At 41.6% G+C, this 24,908-nt stretch overlaps 1 protein-coding gene across 1 annotated transcript in view; it reads left to right on the top strand.

Moving 5' to 3' along the window:
- The first annotated feature begins 1,457 nt into the window (after positions 1–1,457).
- Positions 1,458–24,908, top strand: part of kif13ba (kinesin family member 13Ba) — a 39,581-nt gene continuing 16,130 nt past the window's right edge. The window contains exons 1-10 of the mRNA XM_084541266.1: positions 1,458–1,760; positions 2,000–2,369; positions 7,332–7,425; positions 16,647–16,659; positions 17,197–17,257; positions 17,853–17,945; positions 18,474–18,654; positions 19,634–19,721; positions 20,526–20,660; positions 24,609–24,721. Of these exons, the coding sequence (XP_084397392.1) occupies positions 2,300–2,369; positions 7,332–7,425; positions 16,647–16,659; positions 17,197–17,257; positions 17,853–17,945; positions 18,474–18,654; positions 19,634–19,721; positions 20,526–20,660; positions 24,609–24,721 (848 nt within the window). The 5' untranslated portion in view covers positions 1,458–1,760; positions 2,000–2,299. The remainder of the gene's footprint in view (positions 1,761–1,999; positions 2,370–7,331; positions 7,426–16,646; positions 16,660–17,196; positions 17,258–17,852; positions 17,946–18,473; positions 18,655–19,633; positions 19,722–20,525; positions 20,661–24,608; positions 24,722–24,908) is intronic.

The raw sequence follows: 24,908 nt of genomic DNA, 5'->3' as shown, positions 1-24,908 counted from the left end.
ACCGTCACTGTGGCAACTGATCAACTGGAGAAGCTTTAAGCCTTTCACCCCTATTCAATATTTGGCTTCTTAAGTTTTCAGTCTCTCAGACAGAGCTCGAAAATGTAAGCACTCTCTCAATGATGATCTAAAACAGCTATTTAAGGTTTATTGTTGCATTTTACATTCAATAACGGTGCCTTCATTGTAATGGTGCACAAATTAATTTACTTCGAGATGCCTCAGGGGTCAGCCTTAATTACTTTGTGTGCAATTCCTCTGTCGTCCAGCAGGTGTCAGAAACCTTCCAGTTGCCAGGACCAGTGCCAGTGGAAATTGAAATTGACAACAATCCTTTGTTTCCTGTACCTGTTTTCAAATTACTAGCCGACCCTAAACAGTTTGATAAAACCATAAATGTTTAATGGTTTTTGTTTACCGCTAATTATTATATTGTATATTAAAAGCAGGCAGATTTACAATGAAATTAAGGGAACTTTCAAACACAGTACCACATAACAATAACATGCTTATCGAAATTTGTCTTTCATGTACAAATTTACATATATTTACTGAAGTGGTGGGTGACCACCACTAATAATAATTAGGTATTACATTATTCCACAATTAAGTTAGGGAGCTGTTCATTAATCCTCAACTCGTGTTTTCACATACTTAGGACATCTCTCTCAGTTTGTCCTCAAGAATAAAGGGTAGACGTGTAGCTGGATGCATGTCGTCTATTGTAAAAGGTGAAAGGCATTGTATGTTTCACACTGTAAATATAAATGATTTCAATGAGAGAAATTAATCAATGTCTTTTAATGCTCAACGAAACTGAGAGCTGTCGATTTATTATATACTGGAAATATATTTTGTGTTATTATTAGAGTTCATTAACGTGTATTGGTCATGTGGTGCAATGTGAATGAACCGGATTAAATTATCCGGCTTTATTTTGAAAACTACAGGAAGTGTACTGGGTTTAATTTGACGGTGGGCACCGGAAGTGTCGCGTGACTGGCAAAGAGGGGGTCAAGTCTCAAATCTTGGACACGTTTGGTAACCAGAACTTTTTCTCTCTCACAATTTACCTTTAAAAAAAAAACGGTGGCATTAGTTGTCATAGATATATTTTCTCATGGGTAGAGTGTAAAGTTAAAAGTTAAAAAAGTAGGTGGACTTCTTACCGTTAGCGGTTCCCGGCTGGCAGGGGGGGAAGTGGTTTCAGTAAATCTCGGAATGAGGATTAAAATTTAAATGACAAATATAAAAAAGTGTGTCGTGAACGTTTTCGGTAGATAATCAGTTCTAAGTTAAACAAGGCATATGACTATTCGGTAAGCGGATACAACGACAGAAAATCAAACCGTGGTTATGGTGGTAAACTTTGCGGTGGGAGCAAGAAGTTGGTGAAGTAACGGAATCTGAGCCGGTGTTTAATTTCACTTATTCACTTAAGTGTCATCCCATCTTTAAATAGACAACGCTGTAATCTTACCTGTCGCTGGAAAACAGATGTGGTCTGTATCATCTAGTTAGACTTTTTTTTAATTTATTTTTTATTTTGACAGTTGAGAGTAACCGTTGAGCTTTTAATTTGTAGGGGGATCCTGAGGCGGAAGGGCGGATGCTGCTAGCTGTTTGTAGCTCGACACAGCGGGGAGGACGGCGCAATCCGCTGGGAAGCTGTGTACACCATCGCTAGGGCAGTTCTCCGTGGATCCCTCTCGGTTGTACTCGTCGGGTAACGGTGTCACCTCAGGGATGAATCCGCCTTGGTATGTTGCTCGAGGATTGGGTACTGGCCGAGGGTGTTATGCAGTTAAATCGTAAGAAATGGTGAAAACGTGCTCCTTTCCTGCCGCTGCTCTCCTTCAGTTTGCCTGGCAAATTAGCTGGCTAGCCCGTTTTTTTTTTTTGTTTTTTTTTGCCTCGCAGATAGCATATGTTTGCTCAGTCACAAACCCCAGCTGCTGTAAGATACTGCCTGATTAACATTTGTCCTTTCTCTTTCCAGGCTCCACGCCCATGTGGATCTAAATTAGCCTGGAATTATGAACAGAAGAAGAAAATAAGCGGCGGCGGCGGCGGCGGCTGGCTTCCTGCGGGATTTTGCCCAAGATTTTTTTTTTTTTGTTGTTGTTGTTTTTCCCCCCCCCTGTGGACATGCCTGATCTATGGAGCAAGGCTGCGAGAAGCTAGCTGGCCGACAGTCCGGCTAGCGCAACATTTCCAGGCTTTTGGATGATTGTTCCGCTGAAAAGCTGATTTATTTTGGATCCGCGCTGCTTTCCCCTGTCCGGGTTAAGGAGTCAGCATGGGGGAGCCCAGCCTGGATGACTCCAATGTCAAGGTGGCTGTTCGTGTACGGCCCATGAACAGGAGAGGTGAGGGGGGGGGGTTCCAGTGTGATCAGATTTGGGTAGTTGTTTATTTTGGGACACTGCGTCTGTTTGCACAATTGACGTAAACATTATAGACACACTGAGGCCAAATCACATCTAAACTGATTGTCAGATTATCAACATGGATAATCAACACTAAATTTAAACAGATGTGGATTGTGATTGCACTAGATGCGTAGACTACCTCAGAGTTTGACCATAAACAGACTGCTTCTCACAACAATATTATTTACAGGAGATCGGCCCGGTTTAAGCACTCCCTATTTAATTTCCTAGAAATGGAGTTGGCGGTCAGAAATCACCACCCATTAGTGAAATGAGCTGCAGCAAGATTATTAAAAGCTGGAGTCTGGATGGCACGTGTTTGTATAGCGCTGCCATAGGGCTACCCTGATGGCTGTCTGCCACACAGCCTGATTTAAAGCCGAGCTGCTCTGAGAGATCCACTGTTAAAAAGGTCTAGACACTTTGTCTCATTTACTGGCTGAGACAGAGATGCGAGTACATTCTTTACTCCATCTGTGACTTGTTGAAGGCATCATTGGCATATTTTAAGGACAGTTGGAAAACAACTTTGTTTGTGTGGCATCATTGCGCATCATTTGCTAGTGCACACAGTGACAATGTCTTTTCCGAGTAGTGGCTTTTTCTTTAGCCCGCTGCATATACACGCTGGTCTTCCCTGGTCTGCTACTTCCGTGTCTCTTTTATAAGAATAGCCTGGATAACAAAGGCACAGTGTTACGCAGATCTTAGTGCACGCTCAAATCCCCTGGTCAATTATATTGCTAGATTTTTTAGCGCTCCACATAGGAAGGCGCAGATGACATTTCTTGGTCGATTGCCAAGTCGTGTTTGTGCCGTGGGATACCATGTGTCCCATGAAAAGGGGAGGAGGAGGAGGAGCTGCTAAGGCAAGGGCGATGGTTGACCGACAACCGGCAGAATGAATCATGTGTACCCCTCTCTCCCCCCCCCCCCTGGGCTGGAGATGTCGGTCACAAGATCAAGGCAGTAGATCACCAGGATTCACCGTGAACTCTAATGTAGAGAAACTCTGAGGCGGAAAGATATGCGTGTTTTTAGTGGTGGGTCTCTGTAAGGTCACACATTTGTTTCAGACTTATCTGACTTATTCTGTTTTTGCCTTGGGTTAGGTTACACTACATGTATTTGATGTACAAGGTTGATGATGTGTAGATAGTGAATTGTGGGATATGGAGTAGCATTAGCGGAAATCCGTCTCAGATCAGGTACATTTGAACTCATAGTGGCAGGTATTTACTGTAAACACAATTCTCTTGCCCCATCCCTTGCGTGTCCCCAGTTTCTGAGTATTTGACCACATCTGCCCACATATGTCCTTGTCCACCTCTGCTCTTTTAGCGTGCGCTCTGATCTGACAGGTGGAGGTGAATGCAAACTGTCAGCCAGATTCAGAACTCAAAGTCACCTTCTTTTCTATTTTCTTCCAGCTGTTAAACTGTCAAACCCTTCGCACACAGGCGAGCAATGACCTTTATGTCATCCTTGAATCCTATCTGTAAACTGTTTTTTTTTTTAACCGTTTTAAAAGCAACAAAAGCAACTTTCAGAGGTAGATGACGTGAAGCCAGGTCAAAGTCAGTCTGCATTACCAGTAGCTATCTGGAGTTTTTGGTTTCAATATCGTACATAAATAGATGTCTGCATGTGTCTTTCATTACTCACCAAAGAAAACCAGTCATAGTTCTGGTGAAAGACGGCAAACCGGCAAATTGTTGGATCGCTAAAGGCAGTAGGAATGGAACCAGTAGTGCCAGGTTTCCAATGACTTTCTCTCAGATTCTCTGTCTGAATAGGGCTTCTGTGCTAATGTAATATTTTTATGATTTCACAGAAGTATCCAAAACCCAATTGGCTCTGAGTGGATAAAGCCGTCTCTTTCATGTCGCTTTAAAAGAAGTAAACTCAAAAAATCGAATCAATGATTGGAAAACTTCCTTTCTGTGAACTTTTCCAGCTCTTTATTTTTTTGTCATTCAGGTCTCCTCACATTCACCGCTTCGAGCTGTTCAGTTCGACCACAGCTCTTCCTCTCTCCCGCTGTCTGACTGTAGCTTGGGGACACGGAGGCAGTATATAGCTGGTTTCCTCACTCACATTTTCCCAGCTTTTGTCGCGATCCAAAACTGTGGCTCTAAAATAATAAGCAGGCTTCCATAACCTTGAGGCCACCATCTCCATGTATCCCAGGTTGAGGAGGAGAGGTGGTGTAGCTGCCGAGCCGGACAAAGACAGGAAGGGAGTGAGTCTGGAGTATTTGCTAAGGTTGCATAATGCTCCATGTTCCCATGGCTGAGGCCTTCGAAGAATAGAGCAACCTCATGCATGGCAACGGCAACACCACGGCCAAGTGGCCTCCTGGCTGATGTCTGTGCTGTTGTGCCAAACCTCAGCACTGGTAGCCCAGGAAAAGACCCAAGAGAAGGCTGCTGGAAAGTGGGAGCTGGTTATGGAGAAACGAGAGGCAGATAACAATGGGTACATTTATCCTCTCAACCATAATGCATCACACTTTCCCCTCTGCTGAACAGGAAGCAGAGCATTTGCACAAGGGGCACATGGGTAATGTAGGCAGTAGCAGAAGAAGAGAAGGCAGAACAGAAACTTTTCTCACTAAAACCCCTCTTCATCTCCGTCATTCTCCAGTTTACCTTCATCTTCTTTTCCTCTCACTGTCTTTTTGTCATTCACTCTCACCCCACTTTTTTTTGCTGTGCAGTGTCCTTGACAGCGGAAGAATTGGAGGGTGATTCAGGCCCTCTGACCTTTGACCACTAAGTTTCCATGGCTCTACCCCCGTGTAGTGCTGTTGCTTTCTACACAGACAGTTTAGATGGAAATACAGAGTGCTTCTGGTTTGAGCCACCACCACCACTAGCCTCTCATCAGATACAGAGCAGCCCAGGTTGGGATTCTCTTTTGTGTCTCTGTCAGGGAAATAATAGTTAGTAGCCACTTTTGTGTCAACATGTAAAGGTTAAGTGCGTTTGGAAAAGACAGCGCTTATAATTAGGAATGCAAATGAAAATAAAGCCTTGATGTCCACCTACACAGCAGCTGGAAATACTCTTGGCTGGGACACTGTGGCCGAGTAGCGTTTTCGAGCATTTACACTCCTCGTCAAAGCAATAAGTTGTCTGATGAAATCAACGCACGCTGAGTGATGCATTTGAAATTGCTGGACTGTAATCAACCCTGCATAGCACATTCGTTGTTCAGTTTGTTGTTGAGCTTGTAAGCAATTGGCACATGGTAAGCAGCTGTCGTGCTTCACCGTGTCTCTTGCCTTATTGTGTATATGGACTGTACTGTTTTACAGTAGCCCTGAGAAAGGCAACTGAAGGCTGACGTATTGTAAAATGAGACTTGTGTTGCATTATCGCATATAGGCAGTTGTTGAGGGAGAAAGGAATTGAAACTACAGACTGTTTTCCTGTCCTAACACAGTTGCTCATGATTGACATCCTTGCACGCTCTTGCAAGCCTACTGCACAACAGCAGAAATTGTTATTGACATCCATCTTCTTCATGTCAAGAGTTGCCTGTTAAGAAAAATCATTCTGTAATTAAATATCTGGCTACATCTAGCCTTACACCCAACAACACGTAACACTTCATGCTTACTTCTGTTTCTGTATGCACTGTATTTTGTGAATGTAAATTTGCTTTAGTGGCTAAGTATACATACAAGGAATTTGTTCTTTGCATTAAGCCTTCAGTTTGTACACACAGTTAGTACACTTGGAGCGGTGGGCAGCCATACAAGATGCAGAGTGAGAATTTAAGCGTTGGTGTCTTCTTCACGGGATTTCCTCAGAAATGCAAAAAGAAAGTGGTAAAAATACTGGCCCCTTGTGAAGGCCAGCTGAGCAGATTGGACGTTTATTTACATGGGGGGGGGGGCCCTGAACAAGGTCCTACAGTTGAAGGTTAGTATTTATTATCAGTAAGTGTCCTCGAGCAAACTCTGATTTGCTGCTGAAGGAACGCTGTCCTGGCATTGACCTCTGACCTCCATGTGTGAAGGATGGCAATATAGAGATGGTCTACAGGGGGTGGGGGTTAATGGGTGCAAAGAATCACGGCCCCATCTTTATCTTATCAACTAGGTTAAATATCAAGATTTTTTTTTTGAGTGTTGTTACCCAGTCTGACAAATAAGCTTCCTGGTGAGACAGTCGTCTGGATTATGTGAGCTGCTGATACACTGTTGATTAGAATTATGACAATTTGCATTAAAAACAAACTGTATTACTGTTTATTCAAAAGCAACCAGGCTATTCTATTGTAGTTTTTACCACAGTGAAAATAGGTAATGCTACACTTTTATGAGCATTTCTTCTTTTAGTAAGAATGCAGTTTTGCCTGATTGCATTTGGCAACACTACAGTTATACTACAAGCTTATTTAAGTAGTGTCAGTGGGCAGCTTGTGTGGTGACAGATTATAGAGACAAATACCTGAATAGACAAAGAATTGTGATCACTCTTTATGCTGAGTTGGAAATGGCCAGTTGGTGATTTGAAGGCTAAGTGCTGCATCCTGTCACAAACAGGTCAGGGTTAAAAACGGAGGTAGTGTATGCTTGTGTAAAAGAGCCTGGACAAGTCCTGTTTTATTGATTAGCCTAATGCTCACTCAGAGTTAAAAGGTCATTTACACAGTCTGTCTTTCCCAGCCTGCTCACACAGTTATTTGAACTTATAGTTGTTATTTAACTTCTGACCTAATGCAGAGACTAGAAACCATCAGATTAAATGTTTGGAGAGGTTTCTGTGCCCATAAATCAAGCCACTATACAGGACACTTAACGTTTTTTAACCATAATCATGACTGCTTGGAAACTGAGTGGTGATTGGGATGCTCTAATAGTAACACTATGTGTTGTTTGATCCACAGAAAAGGAATTAAACACTAAGTGTGTTGTGGAAATGATGAAGAACCAGACGATCCTCCATCCCGGGGGAGCTAACCTTGGAAAAGCAGACTCCAGGTAAGTGTGTTAGTAGCGTGACTGATCTAAGGTTCTTAATAATCTGAATGACTTATTTTCTTTGTTTAACTTGCATCAGTTGTGTACACTGTTTCATCAAGGGCTTCCATCTTGAGCAGCACTCAATGAAATGGTTTAAATGCATGTTTTTGTAAAATTAAGTTTCAATATCCAGTGATGGAAATCTGTTCATCCATGGGTATACTCCGAAAAGAAAGCACTAGAATAGATAATGCTGCGTATATTTAATGCTTCGTGGCCAAAGTAAACAAATGTAAAAGGCAGGATGTTTTGGGTGCTTGGAGAGGATCCACAATGTCTGATTCTGAACAGCCTCAATCATCCACAGTCAGTCGTGGAACTTTGTGTCTTCTCATGAGCGGCCAATGACCCCTTTCTGTTTCACATACATGCACTCAGTTTCTAGGTAGATATACAGCTGTGCTGTATTTTTCATACTTCCTGTAATACGCAGTGCCTTGGGAATTGTCTTGTATCCTTCCCCCCAGTCGCTGTTTCTCAACAAGTATTTTCTCAGATTTGTTTGGAATGTTTCTTTGTCCTCATCGTGTAGTTTTTGGCAGGAAGCGGACCAACCACCTGTTGGGCCTCTTGAAGAAAGGAGAATTTTTAACTCCCATCACTTGTCACTTGTTTCCCGTTTTTGGCGTTCACTCCATCTCATCTTGCTAACCAGCTGCTGTTAGCTGCCCAAGTTATGCTTGGGGTCGCGTCTTTCAATCCCTGCGTTGGAGGAGGCACAAAGGGTTTGTTAGGATTTGTTACTCAGGGCAGATCAGGGCAGATGAGACAAGTGTGTGAGTTGTCAGATCTGTGTCTGAGTGAGGGAATGCTGCTGTAGTGATAACTCTGGACAGACAAGTTGGGGATCAAACCACCTAAACTCCAGTGAAAAGCTGCTGTAACTATAATTGTTTCTGGTTAAATTTATGTATATTAATTAATGTGATGGAGTGCCTTTAGGACATGTTAAACTACTGACCCGCCATCTTGGAGCGAACCAGCTGCGTGTGGAAGAAAGATGTCCTTGTGACTGGTGAAGCTGACTGCAGACTGCTGGATCAGAAGCAGTGAATAATGCTGGCTTGAGGCTGAGGTTCAGGAGCAGACACCAGTGTGTTTCTGTGTATGTGTGTGTGTGTGTGTGTGTGTGTGAATGGCGCCTCGAATAAAGACAGCAGCACTGAGACGCAGGCAGACGGACACAATTATACATGAAAGGCCATACTCCACTCTGCTGTTCTCTTCCCTTACTCCATCGGGTTGTAACTCCCCACCGACTGGCTTCCTCCTTTTTTTTCTCAACTCTTCCGTTTCCGTGGCAACACAGCGGGGAGGTTAACTCTGGGTCGCTGCCGGTGACCGTGAAGCCCCTTCCTTGAGTGAGGAAGATGGAAGAGGGGGAAAAAGCCTCGTTTAGTGGAGCATCTGTCGACCATAAACTTCCTCCGGTGACTTTTATGGAGGACCGAACAAGAGCTCAGCCCTAGTTTCTCTTTCTGTCTCTCAGTGACAAAGGGGCAAGAAGTGACAGGAGGACGGGCCGACTGACTGCTGCTCTCAACGTGCAGATGCTGTTTTCGTTTTATTTGTTTGGGTCCAAGTTACATTGACATAGTGTTTACATTAGAGGATTATCTTTTACTCAGTATTTTACTTGGGTTGTTAAGTTGAGAACGACTGGTGTGGGTGCACAGAGGAAGTAGGCAATAAAGTTGGGATGTTGCAGGTGCATGTTGTTTGCTTAAGCTAACAGACTCTCTTTGTTTAAAAGTGCACGACTTATTTCCATATTATTCTATTAGGACTAGTGCACGTGCTATTTTAAACACGCTAAATGACTCACTTAAGTTTTGGTATCTAATTGACTCCATTGTCTCTTCAAATGACCTTCATTTCCTAGATTACTCGCTACAGGGAGGTACATCCTGCCCCACTTCCTCTAACCCTCTTATCCACTAGCCTCTATTCCATACTTCATTACTGATGTCATTTGATTTTATTTAACTTCGTTCATGTCATGGTAGCATGTCCTGTGTCAGAAGTCATTGACATGTGGCCCTAAGAAGTAGATGGAGCAAATATTCCTGTACATGTAACTTGTGCAGAGAGGGGACAAGATGGTACAATGTAGCACAGCATAGATGAAGTGACTGAGGACTGATGGCTTCCCTTGTCATTTTCTGACTAACTGTAGTCGCGTGTGACGAAACATATCCTTGTGATTTATTAAAACGAGCCCAGTCCATCATTGATATAGGTCTGTCAGTGCAGGGTTGCCTGGCAAAAACCTTTTGCAGTACACTCATATTAATTTATTTAAAGTAATGGCCACTGAGATAACTCTCCATAGTTGGAAAATCATACCTCAGGCAACATGACCGCCACAACCTCATGCCCCGTGCGTTGTTTTAATGAAGGGCTGTTGCCAGTGCCCACTAAATGTGGTGTTATTCAGTGAAACTTATCGGTTCATCGTCTGCTATGGCGTGCATAATCACCTTCTGCTAGGCTAACTCCTAATCTCTGAGTTCAGGCAGAGCTTTCAGAAAGTCTGCACTAGTTTTTTTTTTTTTTTGTGTGGGGTTGCTCAGGATTAGTTCTGTTTACATACAAATGAAGAATATTCTCTTTCTCTTGGCCTGTCAGAAACACTTTTCTGTGCAGGCAGAGTGGAAAGCCATTACTATTGATCTGATGTCTAATGGTAGCTGAGAAGAAGAACTTCCATTTGAAAATGTTCATTATCTCGGTTGTCGAGTTTACTCCTGGTTTGTAAATGCTTTCAGCCAGACAGAATTATAGCTAGATTAGAAGGCTGGCTGAATGCCCTGCAGCTAAAACGTTAGCACCTGTTGTTTCAGTTTTAGATTTATAGTTCCCATTCATTTTAATCTTCTACTTTTTGTTATTCTACTGAGAACAAGTGGAGGACTTATTCTTAGAGGGTGTATAATGGTTAATTAGGTGTTGAGCTTTATGTTGTTGTTTATTAGAAAAAGAAATTCTGAGACTTTGTCTTTTATGTTGGGCGTACATATATTTTGTGCATACTGTATGTATATAAAAAATCTTGTCAACTCAGCATAGGCTTCTTTGATCAAAACTTGCACATGCTAGTTTTGTAGCGTAACTTCCCATTATGCCATTTGAAAGGACCTTACTTGAAGGTCATTTCCTTATTTTTTTTTTTTAACTTGTCAGTCGTGTGCTCTGCTGGTGGGTCTGATTCAGTTTTTCCACCAGCAGAATACACCAGACAGACGACACTTCATTTGCTCACATTACTACCTTGTGTAACTCACTGCAGGCGTGATTTTAATCTTCTTTGATAAAGTACTCGCTTTCTTTAAGCGTAAGACTCATGAATGACTATCAACGACGACACACATAAAATGATCTACTTCTTCGTGGACTTTACAGCAAAGGTTTACACACACAAGGTCTCACTTATTACAAACATTAGGTATACTGCTGCTCCTACATGTGTCTTTTCTCAGTGCATTTGCACCATGCTTTGCTCTCAAAATAAAATTGTTTGAATAATGTGCTTTTGTACCCGGACTCTCTGAAACAACAAGAAATGTGCTTACCTCCAGAGTCTGAGTTGCAGGGCCAGGGCGCTTTGTACCAGTCGGTCTGATAAGCAGACAGCGAACATCCCCACTGCCATTTGGCCAGACACTGTGGTTTGCATGATGACCTGAGGCTGTTTGCATTGGGCTAGTGAAGCTGGATGTTGACACACTCTGACAAAGATCGGTCTCCTGTCAGATGTCAGCAAGGCAAATACAGGCAGCTTGGTTTCCAAGACGATATACAAAAGAGGCTGTGTGGCCCTGTATCTTGAACTGATGTTGGATGTTTTGTGTGCGGTTTTATAGTGCTTGCTAAGATTTGTTTTTGAAGTGAAGGATTATAGTGGGGTTTTTTTTCTGGTTTGTTTAGTTTTTTTCAGTATAGAAATGTGCTATTTGAATGTAAAGTGAATGCTTAAACTGTTCAGTCTGAACCAACAATGTTATGGGAGTTTGTAACAGACCATTAACATAATGACAGGGTTAGAAATGTAGGAAAGAGAATGTCATCCGTTGACAGACCGTGCTTATTTATTTTCTCCTTAATTTTCCTGCTCTGAAGGTTGTCTGAACCAGTGTGAAGGTTGGCAGCTTGAACTGGTCATAGTAATGTCCAGGTTTATACCAGTTTTTTCATTCACTTTGTCCCATGGGACTTCACCACTGAGTTAACAACATCAATGTAGCAAATAAGAGAGTAAAAAAAAAATGTAGAGCATTGTGGACCCTTTGAATCATAAGCTGGTAACGTTGTGTGAGGCATTCATTTGGTGGTTGTAGCTCAGACAGCTGAGTCATAAGTGGAAAATCATGGTTGTTGATGTCTGATAAAATGATTGCTGTTCAGCAGCATGGGTATACTCGGCCAACAGTCACTCGTGTAGTATATTTTCTAACCATGGCGTTTAGTCCATGGTAGTTGCATAGTAACACACTATACAAATACAGTTGTCCCTCGCTATAACGTGGTTCACCTTTCGCGGCCTCGCTGTTTCGTGGATTTTTTTTTGTGCAATTTTGCATGCTTTTTTTTTTGTTTGTTTTTTACAGCGCATTGTTTTCTGCGTCCTGATTGGCTAAGGGACTGAAGACCATTGTCAATCAATCTCCTCTGTACGGTGTCTCTTGTACAGTACAGAATGCGTTCAGCTTGCCAAATTTACATATACAGTATCTTTGATCGCTGGCAGTGTGACTGAAGCGCGGTATGTTTGCAAGTTATTGAGAAAAGTGTATAAAGTGTGTAGTGAGGGGTTTTGCAACCTTAAAACATTTATAATCATTGTAAAAAAATAAAGCTGACTACTTCGCGGATTTCGCCTATCGCGGGTTATTTTTAGAACGTAACTCCCGCGATAAACGAGGGACCGCTGTATGTAAAATCCCCCATTGACTTAGACTTAGACATAGTCTATTCTCATTTCAGGTATACAGCAAGTGTACACAGAACAAAATTCTACTGCGTTGGTTCAGCACATTATTAGAATTAGAATATACCACAATAGGCTAAATATGTATAGAAGTGTGTATGTTGAGAGCAGCATGCAGGGTACAGTATAACATACATAGTATTGCATAAAAAAACAAAAGAACAAATTCAGCAAATAAAGTCATTTGTAGTGTTTTAGCAGTAGTGCAAATAGTCTGTAAATTGTGAATTGGCAGAACAGTTGTTAAAGCAGTGCTGACTGTGTGAGAGGGTGGAAGCTGGAGTCTAGGAAATTAGCATTGAATTCATGTTTGGCTGTATGCATTACACCAGAAGGGAAGTGGGAGTACCTTATTTGTGTACAGATGGTTCCATTACTCAATTGACTGATGATGGCAAGATGGTTAACATAAAAAAAGGTCAAGTTTTTATTGAAGTTTATGCAAAGAGCCTGATCGAAACAATGAAAAGGATAGACTCTTGCAAACTGTATTACATCATTGCAACATATCAGAAATTTGTGCATCACCCTAGCCTGGCTCCGCCTGCCTACGTACTTCCGCTCATTTGCATTCCCTACAGTACTCCGTCTGGAATAGCTTGATCCGCTAACGTTTACTCCGGCCAACTGGTTGGCGAACCAATCAGCGAACAGAGGGCGGGTCTGAGAGCGATTACGTTTCAGTTGCGCGCCGAGTTTGAAATGTTTACACGAACGGAGACGGATATACTCGAAGCCATTCGCTCCGTTGTGGATATGCTTCCTGGCATTACAGCACTTTTATTTCAATTTCGCGTCCTGAATTGCAATGGGGGATGGTAGAGTAGCGATTTGTTTACTTGTTGCGTTCTTGAAAGCGGAAGTACGAGGCAGCAGAGCCTGAAGGCTCCGGCGCATAACATACGTCATTACCAAACGTTAGTGATTGGTTAAAGGAACTCCGATGATTTTAAACCTCAAACTGTGCCCTCCCACCAGGAAATAAACGTTTGCCAATGGATCCAGGCCAGACTCTCTGCGAAGTCAGAGAGTCTGGTATCCAGGCTAGCATCACCCTGCTTTGACATAGCATCTGTGGATGCATAACCCAGTTCATGTAGCGTGGAACATAGTTTTTCTGAATACATATTTTTTTACAATACGTGAGGACCTGTTGTTCCATAGCATAGTCACAGTCTGTGTGTTCTGTGCTCAACCATTAGCCTCTTACATGTCCTGTTTTTCATGTGCCATCAGTATGTACTATGTACTATGTTACTCAGTTGCCCTTTGTGCTTCAGCTTAACATTCCAGTCTCAGGCCCAGCCTCTCTCTTCCCTAAAGCCCCTGGCTACCTTCAACCTTCTTTCCATCCTCCACCCTCGTTCCTCCCTACACAACCGCGAATGGTACAGTCCAAGCGAGAGTGGAAAACAGAATGCAAGAACAGCAGAGAAAGAGAGAGGAGGGGGAAGCAATCATGCATTAAGTTATTTTTTAAATGATGGCGATCAGAGCGGAGGAGCGGGCCGAAGAGAGGATGGACGAATGGAAGTGTCTGAGGACCATGGGAGGCGGGTTCACAGCTCTCCTGACCACCCCGTTCTCTGCTGTTATTGGCCAGGGGAGCCCTAAGCTTTGTTAATGGACGTTTGAGTGCAATACATGGGTGACCCCTTCTCGCATGCAGCCTTTCAAGCAGTCGTGACAGCTGTCATCACTACGTATGTCAAAACCTGCCATGCTTGTTTTGTCCCCAAAGGGGAGATAGTGCTGTAGGGAGATAGTTGGCATGTAGGAAGCTCAAAAGCCCCTGTGAAGAGTATGTAAAGAAACAAAAGTATCTGGGTGTCGCTAACAATTTCAAATTAACAGCCCTTTAAATATGTGGTTAAGAGGCTAATGTTTGTCTGTACTTCAGGTGACCCCATCTGTGAAGATTTCTGTTGACAGAAATGTCATTAGAGAGTTGTCCCACTTCCTGTCTTTGTTCTTTTAGAGGGTTAGGGGTTTAACTTTTTAACTCACTATTAAACATTGAAAACCCTCACAAGCACTGCCTGCCTGCTGGGGCATCTGTGGAGTCAAAAATAGTGCAGTATAGTAGAAGTCCTTATTGCGTCCTGATTTGAATAGCTACTGTTATTAATTACACTGCAGATCAGACTCACTCTGCATGCATCTGCTCTCTGAGCGCATCACGTCAACAGTGGAACGTCGGTGAAATATGAAGTGTTACAGATGGCTGGCTGGTTGCGCGAGAACTGCAGCTTTGGTGGTTTATAAAGAATGTGCATGGGTAAAAGGAAACAGGTGTGTGAGCGTCTTTGTGCGTGTATGTGTTCTCGTACTGCTATCTTTACGAGGGCCGGTGTGTGTGTTTTAGACATTTATATCGAAGACATTTTTGCAAAATAAAACGAGGGCATGGTTAAAATATAATATCAGGTCAGACATTCAGCACTGACTCTTAAGATCAGTTGTAATATGTTTTAGATTTAAGATTGTCCTCAAATGGATTTAAAAACTTTAAAAGCGTTTGATGTGGTGGTCTCTTACCTCTGGCCACATCGTCTGACTCGATACAGCTGCCTGACTGACACGTGCCCCCCCTGACTATGGGTGGGTGCAGTGTAGGAAGAAGACGGCAACAAAATACAGGAATACAGGAGAAAAGTGCAGAACCTTTTAACCTTTAGAGAAAACATTTTACACATATTTGTTTTTGGTTATAGACACAGGCACATTTTCCGTCAGGGACCACCTGTCGTCCAAGTGATTGACCTTTATACCCTAATTACATTTAGCACTTTCAGTTTTGCTTGATTACGCGTGAGCCAGTTGTGTACAATTGTCTGTAGCTGTTTCTAGTTTCCTGACCTCCCAGCTAATAGTAGCTCTTCCAGTTTCCCCGAGTCTTTCATAGTGCGGTGCATAAAGTATGTGCCAGCTAGACGTTGGCAGTAGTGTTTGCGGTGTGTTCAAGAGCAGCTTTTTGGCCCAGACACCGCCAACATGAAGCGACAGATTCAGCCTCCATTGCTGGTAGTTCTTTGATTTCAGTTTGGTGTGTGCATACGTCCATCCAGGCTGACATAGATACTGTATTTACAGTGGACATGCATGCAGATTTGTATATACTACTTTAACACAAATACACCCATAAGTTATAATGAGTATGTGCAGAATATAAAACCATGCTGTGCTGCTTATCACAAAAGGTTGCAGTTAACAATGTCCTAATGCCACATAAATGTGAAACTGGTGTAATTATTTTGTAATAGTCCCATTTGAAGATAGTACAATCCTATCTGCAAATCTTTCTAAAAAGCATACCTGGCCTAATTCTCTGTAATGTGCAGAAGGAACCGTCAGAGTTTTCTGTTTCCCTTACGTAATGTTATTAGGGTTCTTATTTATATTGCTTGTACTTAATTTCCATAACACGCTCTTTAAAATTAGATTAGCTTGATCTGGCCGCTCTGACATTTCCTCATATGCAGAGAATACCAGATGGCGTTGACCGTCTGTGTGCTGAGGAGATCACTTTTAAAGGACATCGCTTTTGGCTAAATGCTCATAATAGTGATATGTTTGTATGTGGGTGAGCAGGTTTGGTTTATGTGCCTGCTTCCATGGTTATTTCTGTTGATAGTCTGTAAAAGATTAAACAGATGTTGGTATCTTCAAAGGATATCTTTTCAAATGTCTTTTTTGTGTGTGTGTTTTCCAATTAGAGGCATTTTCACCTCACTATTAAATTCTGTGTGTGTGTATTTGACACGGTAACCTTCCTGCGACCGATTCCCCCTCACTCTACCTCTGCCCTCTGCTCTCTTTCAGTTACCGATCAGCTCCACCGCCCTGTCACACACACACACACACACACACACACACACATTTATATCCGCACACAGACACACACAGACCGTTTTTGACTCACTGTATGTAAACAAGTTACATACACACTCAAGGATGATATTCAGTTAGTCTTAGTGACTTTTGAAAAGCCAGTGACCTTTATCCGAGTTTCCTTCAGTCCATCCGTGCACATATTTCTCTCTGACTTCGACTTTCTCATTTCTGCTTAGAAATTGTAAAAAAATAAATGCTAACACATTGCATCCCTTATAATGTGCACTAAACGTCATCTGTCTATCTATCTCTCCACATGACATGTTCCTGTGGACCTTGATCCTCCCAACATCATCAGGAGTCAGTCCAAGGTAACTGCACACACACACAGATATTTTCAACACTGAGGTAATTCCATGGTTGTGAATCATCTCTGTGTTAAACAAAGACACCGCTGTATTTCTTCCACTCTGTGTGTGTGTGTGTGTGTGTGTGAACACTGCAGCCGTACAGGCAGCAATACAAAGTAATGGTTTATGAAACTATTATTAATAGTCTTTTTTTTAATGTATTAACTCTAAACCCTTTAGGAAAACTTTGAGTATGATTTTGGCCGGCTCACTTTTACTGTTTTTCCCTGGGTCTCTCAGTCATTTATATGCAACTTTGGTCCTCAGTTTAAAGCTTATTGAGCCAAACGTATTAACTGGTAAGAAATATAACATCTAGATTACATGTCATTAACAAACAAGATATTACCTTTAAGCTGAAGCTATGAAGGTGGGAACATAAAGTCCAGTATTGCTTTCTTTACCTATATTAAATATGTCAATTGAAAGTGCAAGTGTGAGCATCCAGACTTATTTTCTGTCTGTCTCACTCTGCTGCCATTTTCACTGTTTCCTCAGGTCTTTGCATATGATTATTGTTTCTGGTCCATGGATGAGACAGATAAGGAAAGATTTGCAGGTGAGTTTTTGAAGATTTACTTTTACTATTATTATTTTATTTTATCCTAAAGAGTGACATTTACCTATAAATATACCTTTGTCTACCTCAGCTGCATTAGAGACAGGCCTTTATTTCTGTTTCCCTCTGTTTGGCAAGTCCATTTGTTCATGTTTTAGCACAGCTTTGTTTTTGATCCACTTCTGTCAGTTTTAATTTAACATTTCTTCTAACCGTTTCTCATTAAGGGCCCTCTAACTACAGGAATTCCTCATTTCTTAACAATCTTTTTATTGTGAAACATTTGCCTGCAGGCTATATGTAACAGCAGCATGATGAGAGATTAATACACACACTGAAATTGGATGATTTCACGTGGGTAATTCAAAATGGAAATTTAAAAGAGCAAAATTATTTTGAAGAATTTGTACCAGGAGTGTATCAACCCATTTTTCCCAGTGCCAGTGTTTAGGGGGATGGAACTTCATTTGTTCTTGTCAACTAAGCGACTGGCTTTAATCTGGACATTGCTTTTAATTTTCTCTCTGTTTTTATTTGAGTAACAATGCAGTACAAAATTATACAGAGCTATTCTGTGTGTGTCTCTTCCCTCTAGGTCAGGAGGTGGTGTTCCAGTGCCTTGGGGAAAGTCTCCTCCACAACGCCTTTCAGGGCTACAATGCCTGTATCTTTGCCTATGGACAAACTGGTAATTCACAACAACACACTAAAGTATTCTGTGGCCAATGTGGTGAATATATTTACAGAGCATAATATATTTTATAACCTGGCTTCACACGATATGTGAAACATTTCTGTCTTGACTTTTATAACGTCTTGACTTTAGAGGCGTGTCAGTATAGATGTGTTTTGACAAGAAGCCTTTCTCCTGTGCAAACAAGGTTTAAAATGCCACCTTCTGTTTGTTGAGGCAAGTATCAGACTGAAGACTGAAAAACAGGGAAACTCATCCAGTGTGGGAAGTAAAAACATATTCTGTTAGAAATCTCTCAACAACCAAGTAATTGTTAATAAATCAATGTACAGTGTCTAAACAAAAGTCAAAATGAGTAGTGCAATTGATATATATATTTTTTTCATGTAATGATAATTGCACAAATTTTTACAAAATACTAAATTTAAAAGGAGTTTTGAATACCACTGTTTTTTTTTTTTCAATGCTAATGTTTCCCGTTTCCGTTAGTCCCCTTCAGAGAACGTTTGTCTGTGTTTGCAGGTTCAGGAAAGTCGTACACCATGATGGGTTCAGGAGACCAGCCAGGGTTGATTCCCCGCCTGTGCAGTGCTTTGTTTGACCGAACCCAGAAGGAGCAGCGGGAGGAGGAAAGCTTCACTGTTGAGGTTTCTTACATGGAGATCTACAACGAGAAGGTCCGAGATCTGCTCGACCCCAAAGGGTATGAGTTCACCTTAGTCTTCCAGCCCGTTTACAAATAATAGGATGATGTTTTCAGTCTGTATGGAATAGTAACCCTGGTAAATCCCAAAGCTAAAAAAGTGAATACTTTGTAGTTGTAATATTCAGTTTACAGAATATGTTGTTTCCTTTATGATGTTAATATCCTTTTAATGCAGCTTTTGTCTTCGTAACAGTATCCTGTTAATGCAAATGCAGCTGAGTCACTGTGAAAATCGCTAACCAAATAAGATATCAGGAAGCAGCAGGAAGTATTGAGTTATAGTCATGTAATGCCCATTTCCAAATGCAAATCCATTTGGAAATGGATGATGTCATAGTAATTGTCCTAAAAATATTCGGCAGCCATTTTGACAATAAAATAATCATTTAGGTCATGCTTCAAACCCTCAAAATGCCTCAAATAGTAATGTACTTATACCTGTTTTATTGTATTTATAGTATTTAACTTACTTGTTATCTATCCACATTTCACATACTTGTAGTTCTAACATAAAACTTGAGTTGGCTGATAAATCAAGGAAAGTCCGTGATGGATTTTGGTACCACCAGCTGCTGTGGTCAGTCGATAAAAAGATGAGCCGGCTGCCCTGCAGTCACTGCTCGAGGCCAGTTCATGTCCAGCAGGTCAGCAGTAAATCAGGGGCACATGGCTGTGTCTGCTGGCCCAGACAATATAACCTCTGACCTCGACTCACTACACGACCTCTAACCTCAGTAAAATGGGCCAAAGAGAAGCCGACCATCTGACAGCCATATGCGCTTTGCTGTGGTTCAGAGAATGATGAAGTTCTCAAGCCTGGAGCCAGTTGGAATCAGGGTCAGAGAGCCAAGTTCTAACAAAGTCTCTATGAATTGCAGAGAGTTCTAGTAGTCACAAGAATGAGCTGAGCGCATATGTCAAGATGGTGGATACAGAGCAATCTTTTGTTTTAAATTTGTTTTACTTTCTTCTCCAGTGGAAAACAGCCTCTGAAAGTGAGGGAACATAAAGTTTTGGGTCCGTATGTGGATGGCCTTTCCCGTCTAGCCGTGGCCAGCTACAAGGTATGCATACTTATCTTGAAAAGTGATATTCAGGTTTCACCATCTTTTTTTATATCATGGATTGACACACCCACTCCAACCCTGACATCCATTGAACAGCTCTGTGTCACATTCTGCCTACTCAGTCACTCTGTCCAGTGTATCAGTGTCTGTGAGACACCTGAGCTCACTATCTTACATTCCCTCTTACATTGATCTTTACATTTTAAGGATTTGTAACCGTGTCTTTCACATAGCATGACATGACACGGCAGTCTGTTTAATAGTCGTTTAATCATAATAGAAAGAGGCTAGTTATAAAATTACTTTGTAGCTTTATTGCACTTTTCAGAAGAAAATAAACCCCGAAGATGCAGTATAATAATCCTAAAAATATGTTTTCTGAAGGTGACAGTGCAGGTGGGACCAAAATGACAAAATCTCACTTATAGTAGCAAACAAAGAAGCAGAAATGGTATGAAAAAATATTTAATGATGCATATATAGTCATAGGAGAGATAGTTTCATCACTGCTTATTAAAGTCATCCCTTAAATAGACAAATGTCAACACCGGGATTTGTCTATATGGGGTATACATTGTATATCAGAGTAAGTAAATTGACCTGTGTGACCTGTTCTCTCTGTTAAATGGTGTCCGTACTTCACCTGTTTTTAGAAATTGACCCACAACACAGATAACGGATTATACTTGAAACACATTAGATTCTTTCCTCCACAGTCAATATAATTATCAGTCTTTGTTAGTTTATAATATTGAGAATATGAATTCTTTTTTAATCATTTGTTGTCTGTTGTTTCGTCAGGATATTGAGTCTCTGATGTCAGAGGGGAATAAGTCTCGCACTGTCGCTGCTACCAACATGAATGAGGAAAGCAGTCGATCGCACGCTGTCTTTAACATCATCCTCACACACACACTGAAAGACTTGAAATCTGGGGTAAGGTATAACCACACAAACACACACACACACAGCTGCAGTAAGACTTTTGATTTCAACACTAAATGTCTTATGCTGAGGAAACCTTTAAAGCACTGGGTGTGGCTGGAGCCTGCAGACAGCACCAGTGTCAGGCCATGGCAGCTAGTGTTGTTGCACAGTGTAGGGCTTAAATGGCCACTGGGGATTTAGCCAATGTCACTTATGTAGTATCTCTAGGACCTTCTTCCACGACAAAAGGCAGGTTGGGAAGTCCAAAGTTCACTCTACCTTGGATTCTGAATCATGTTCACTCAGCCGTCATACCATAATCTTACCCAATACACTATTAATGATGCATCATCCACCCACTTCTAAAATACCTTATATGCATCACGCTGTCAAGCCCCATTAAGCACACATCATTTGGGTTAGAAATGACTTACTTTCTAATCATTATAATTGGTAAACCCACTTTTGATGGACGGCTGTGATACTGCCAGAATTAGCTAGTAATATTTAATAGTACTATGCTCGCAGTGTCAACAGAATCCCATCCGTGTATTGTATGTGTAAATGTGTGCACTTTGAGTGGGCAAACAGTATTTGGCAAGTCTTTGATCAGTCAACAGCGGCAGTCAGCAAGTGAAAAGGTACTCACCAAATGGGATGATGTCAGCTTAGCTGTCTGACCATACACTCTAAGAAAAGACCTAGATGACTAACTCTCCATCCTCACTGACCCACTTAGCCACTCCTGCTCCTTGCTCTTATTTCCTGACAAACTTACTTGCAGTGAATCCCGTTAATAATTCACAGGCATGACTGAGTTTGTCAGCTGATACAGTCTGCTCTGCTTTCAAGACACACCCAGAATCAGTCACTAAGTCGGTCGGATAGTCAGTCATTATCAAACTAAACAAGCAGTCTAACAAACAGCTAATACCCAACACATATAGTCATTGGGTGAATCACTTAGTTGGCAAGCTAACTCTCGAAGCCAACCAACTGAGCAATTTGAGCAACTTTCTGTTACTTAATCCACTGATGGTTGTTGCTTGTTCTTATGTTGTACTTGCTTTATTTTTGTGGCGCCCTGACCTGGGATGTTGGACAAATACCGAAGGTTTGCTGTGTTTTATTTATGCGAAAGTACTTGCATACACAGTCTTTTTGAACAACAAAAAAACAATAGACGGACAAGTACTTCACTTCACTTTTACTATTCAAGATTCATAACTCCACCAGTCTAAGGATTGCCGCCATTCCTAGATCACAGGTGTCAAACATACGGCCCGCAGGCCAAAAGCAGACGAGCAAAGTGCGAAAATGACAAAGAAGACGGCAATCTTTCAATGAAAATAGCTGCTATTCCTACTTTCTCCACTGTTTTAGAAAGAGAAGTGAACAGAATACAACCATGGGACCTAGGGCTAAACAGCAGACAGCAATGTGCCCAAATTGCACTTATTTTAATATGTCATTTCTTTTTTAAAGGATAGTTTATTAAATGCAAACTTTCTCCTAATTTACTTGTTCTTCTTTGCACTAAAACAAGTCTGGAGTTGTTGTTACTTACAGGTTACTATTATGTTAGGTTACTGATCCGGCAGGCTTGAGATCAAATTGGGGTGTATGTGGCCCCCAAACTAAAATGAGTTTGACGCCCCTGCTCTAGAGGGATAGTGACTCTTAATCATCGCAGTCAGCTCATCTCTGCCCCCCAATGGTGCAGCCAGTGTACAGAACCTGTAATGAAGGCACATGATGGAAGAAAACAACCATAGACGGCTAGAAAGTCACCCATTGCTGGATGAGTCATTTCCGACTCCCAGAAACTCATCACAGGACGTCCTTTCAGTAACATGCTCTGCTTAGAATCCAATGAAAGGCCAGTGACTTTGCGCGTATTTGTCAACAATATTAAATCCCCTATTTTTTCCATGCATGTAAACATACTTTTGATAGCACTAATTGGTGCATTGTAGATTTTAGTTTTTTGTTTTTTATTAGAAAAGAAAAAGTGGTATATACTACATAACTCGCCGTGTGTAGCTGTGTGTTGATGCCCTGACGCTTTTCTGCGCTGCCAAGTTGGCTGACAAGCTGCATGCCCTGCCCGCTGATCTGGTTACTGGCCCAGGTGTCAACTGTCCTGGTTACAAAGTCCCTTATTAACCAAGAAAAATGCTGCAGTGGCTGGTATATATTCATAATCACAATTTCACTAGCTAGTTGTGTGTTAAGACTTATCCATTACCATTTATTTTGAAAGGGAAGGGTCTCTATATACTGTACAATGTTAATAAAATATCAGGTGCATTCACATTTTCATTTAAAAAGAAACCAGATTTGGTTTCTCTCCAAGTCTGACAGATAAGGGCCCTGCTCTGAAAGTGTCTATTTTTAGATCTTATTTGCTCTGTTCCAGATACACATCTATTGTTTGTTTTAATGATTGGCTGTTCTCTCGGGGATTAGAGGCTGTACTTGGCTGAGGTTGATCTGTATCGGTTCTCCCTGAGGTTGATCTCATGTTTCCACACTGAGTCTTTTCAGGATTCAGGTTCTGAGTTTGCTCTCCCAGAATTAAGCGCTGAATAAGTCCATCCAAATGTTTACGATTAAACTTACCCTCGTTGCACACACACACACACACATACACACAGTAATTTTACAACTCCACAACCGCCACACTACTGCAGTAATCTGTCATTTGAATAGAGACCAAAAGGTTTCCACGTGGAGCCAAATGAGGAAAGCCAGGATCCAGAAGAAAAATGCAGAATGTGGGCTAAGGATAAGGAGATAAGAAGAGATATGTTATGTAAAAGGAGTGAAGTCATCAGAGAAGAGGAAAGAAGGTGTTGAGGGGCATTTGTCAAAAAAATTTATCAGTTGCACTTTGTTTTTGCTGTTCTGAGGGGTAACAGTCAAAGGTCATGTCACTGAAGAAAAAAGCAGGAGAAATGTGGACTCTGGACTGACTGATTCATGGAGTTACTGGTTATCTTTTTCTACAAGAATGTTGTCATCACTGGATCAGTATGCATTTTCAATCCCCTCTTTGGAAAACTGTTTAAATTAGTAGTCTTGGCACAAAATCGCCTAGTAGTCTCAGCAAGCGCTTTGTATTGTATTGGGCTATGTCAAAATACTTCAGAGTGCACAGAGGGGTGGCTGGACAGATCCTCTGTAAACACAGGCAGAGGACTGCATCTGCTCATGTTTAGCTGATGTGCTTTGGCTGCACAGCAGGGGTTGATCGGGTATTACATTCAGCCTTGTCAGCTACTGACCTGTCAGATATGACCAGAAGAGGATCTGGCACAGTACAGATAGCGATGTGATATGCACCTCTTTAGCAGCCACCAAGATTGAAGAGACTGAAGTTGGTGATGAAGTCATCTTGTTTGTAGAATTTGTGAAAAGCATAAAAATGCCACTTTGAACAAGATCGTACCAAAGAATCTGGCCCAGATACACACATACGCAGCAAAATGATAACGTTTCATGAAAAAGTTAAACACTTCATTATTTATTTCTCTCAGTGCCTACACAGAGGAGTGCACAATTAAAGCCCTGCTCAGAAGCCAGCAGGTGATTGCCTTGATGATGTGTCTCTGTGATTAATGGGTCATAGGAAGTTTATCAGACCCCATGTGGGTGTGTGTTCCTGTTTCAGTGTTGCTGAGCGTGTTCTGCATAAACATCCTATACTGGAGCAGCTGGATATTTAAACATGTATGTCAGGCTAGGAAATTTCTCACTGTCAAATGGCTACCATCTCTGAATAAGACTACTGGTCAACTGTCAGTAGCCAGAAATAATGTAGGCTGCAAAGCCCCTGCTGGAGCTCCATTTCCTTCCAAACTGCATCATGAAAAACATTTTTTTCTGATATACAGTACAGCACATTTTAACATATCTATAATTAGACTTTTTGTGCCTCTGTCATTTATTCTGTAGACGAGCGGGGAGAAAGTCAGTCGGTTGAGTCTGGTAGACTTAGCTGGAAGTGAGCGAGCAGCAAAAACTGGAGCAGCAGGAGAGAGACTGAAAGAAGGAAGCAACATCAACAAGTAAGCAGAAGCAATTAAAACCCAGACACCCTTGACACGTACACGTGTTTTACCGAATCCATCAGTTGTTTGAGGCAGAACCACAGATGTTTTCACCTTGTAACTTTCTTTCACAATGTTTTGTTTTTATGCCACGAAACATTGTCATCGCTCTCATTAGATGAAACAGTTCTTTTAATAGTCTACA

The sequence above is a fragment of the Chelon labrosus genome (assembly GCF_963514085.1).
Source record: "Chelon labrosus genome assembly, chromosome: 3".
Lineage (NCBI taxonomy): Eukaryota > Metazoa > Chordata > Actinopteri > Mugiliformes > Mugilidae > Chelon > Chelon labrosus.
The sequence above is the reverse complement of the archived record's forward strand: the minus strand, read 5'-3'. Positions and strand labels throughout refer to the sequence as shown.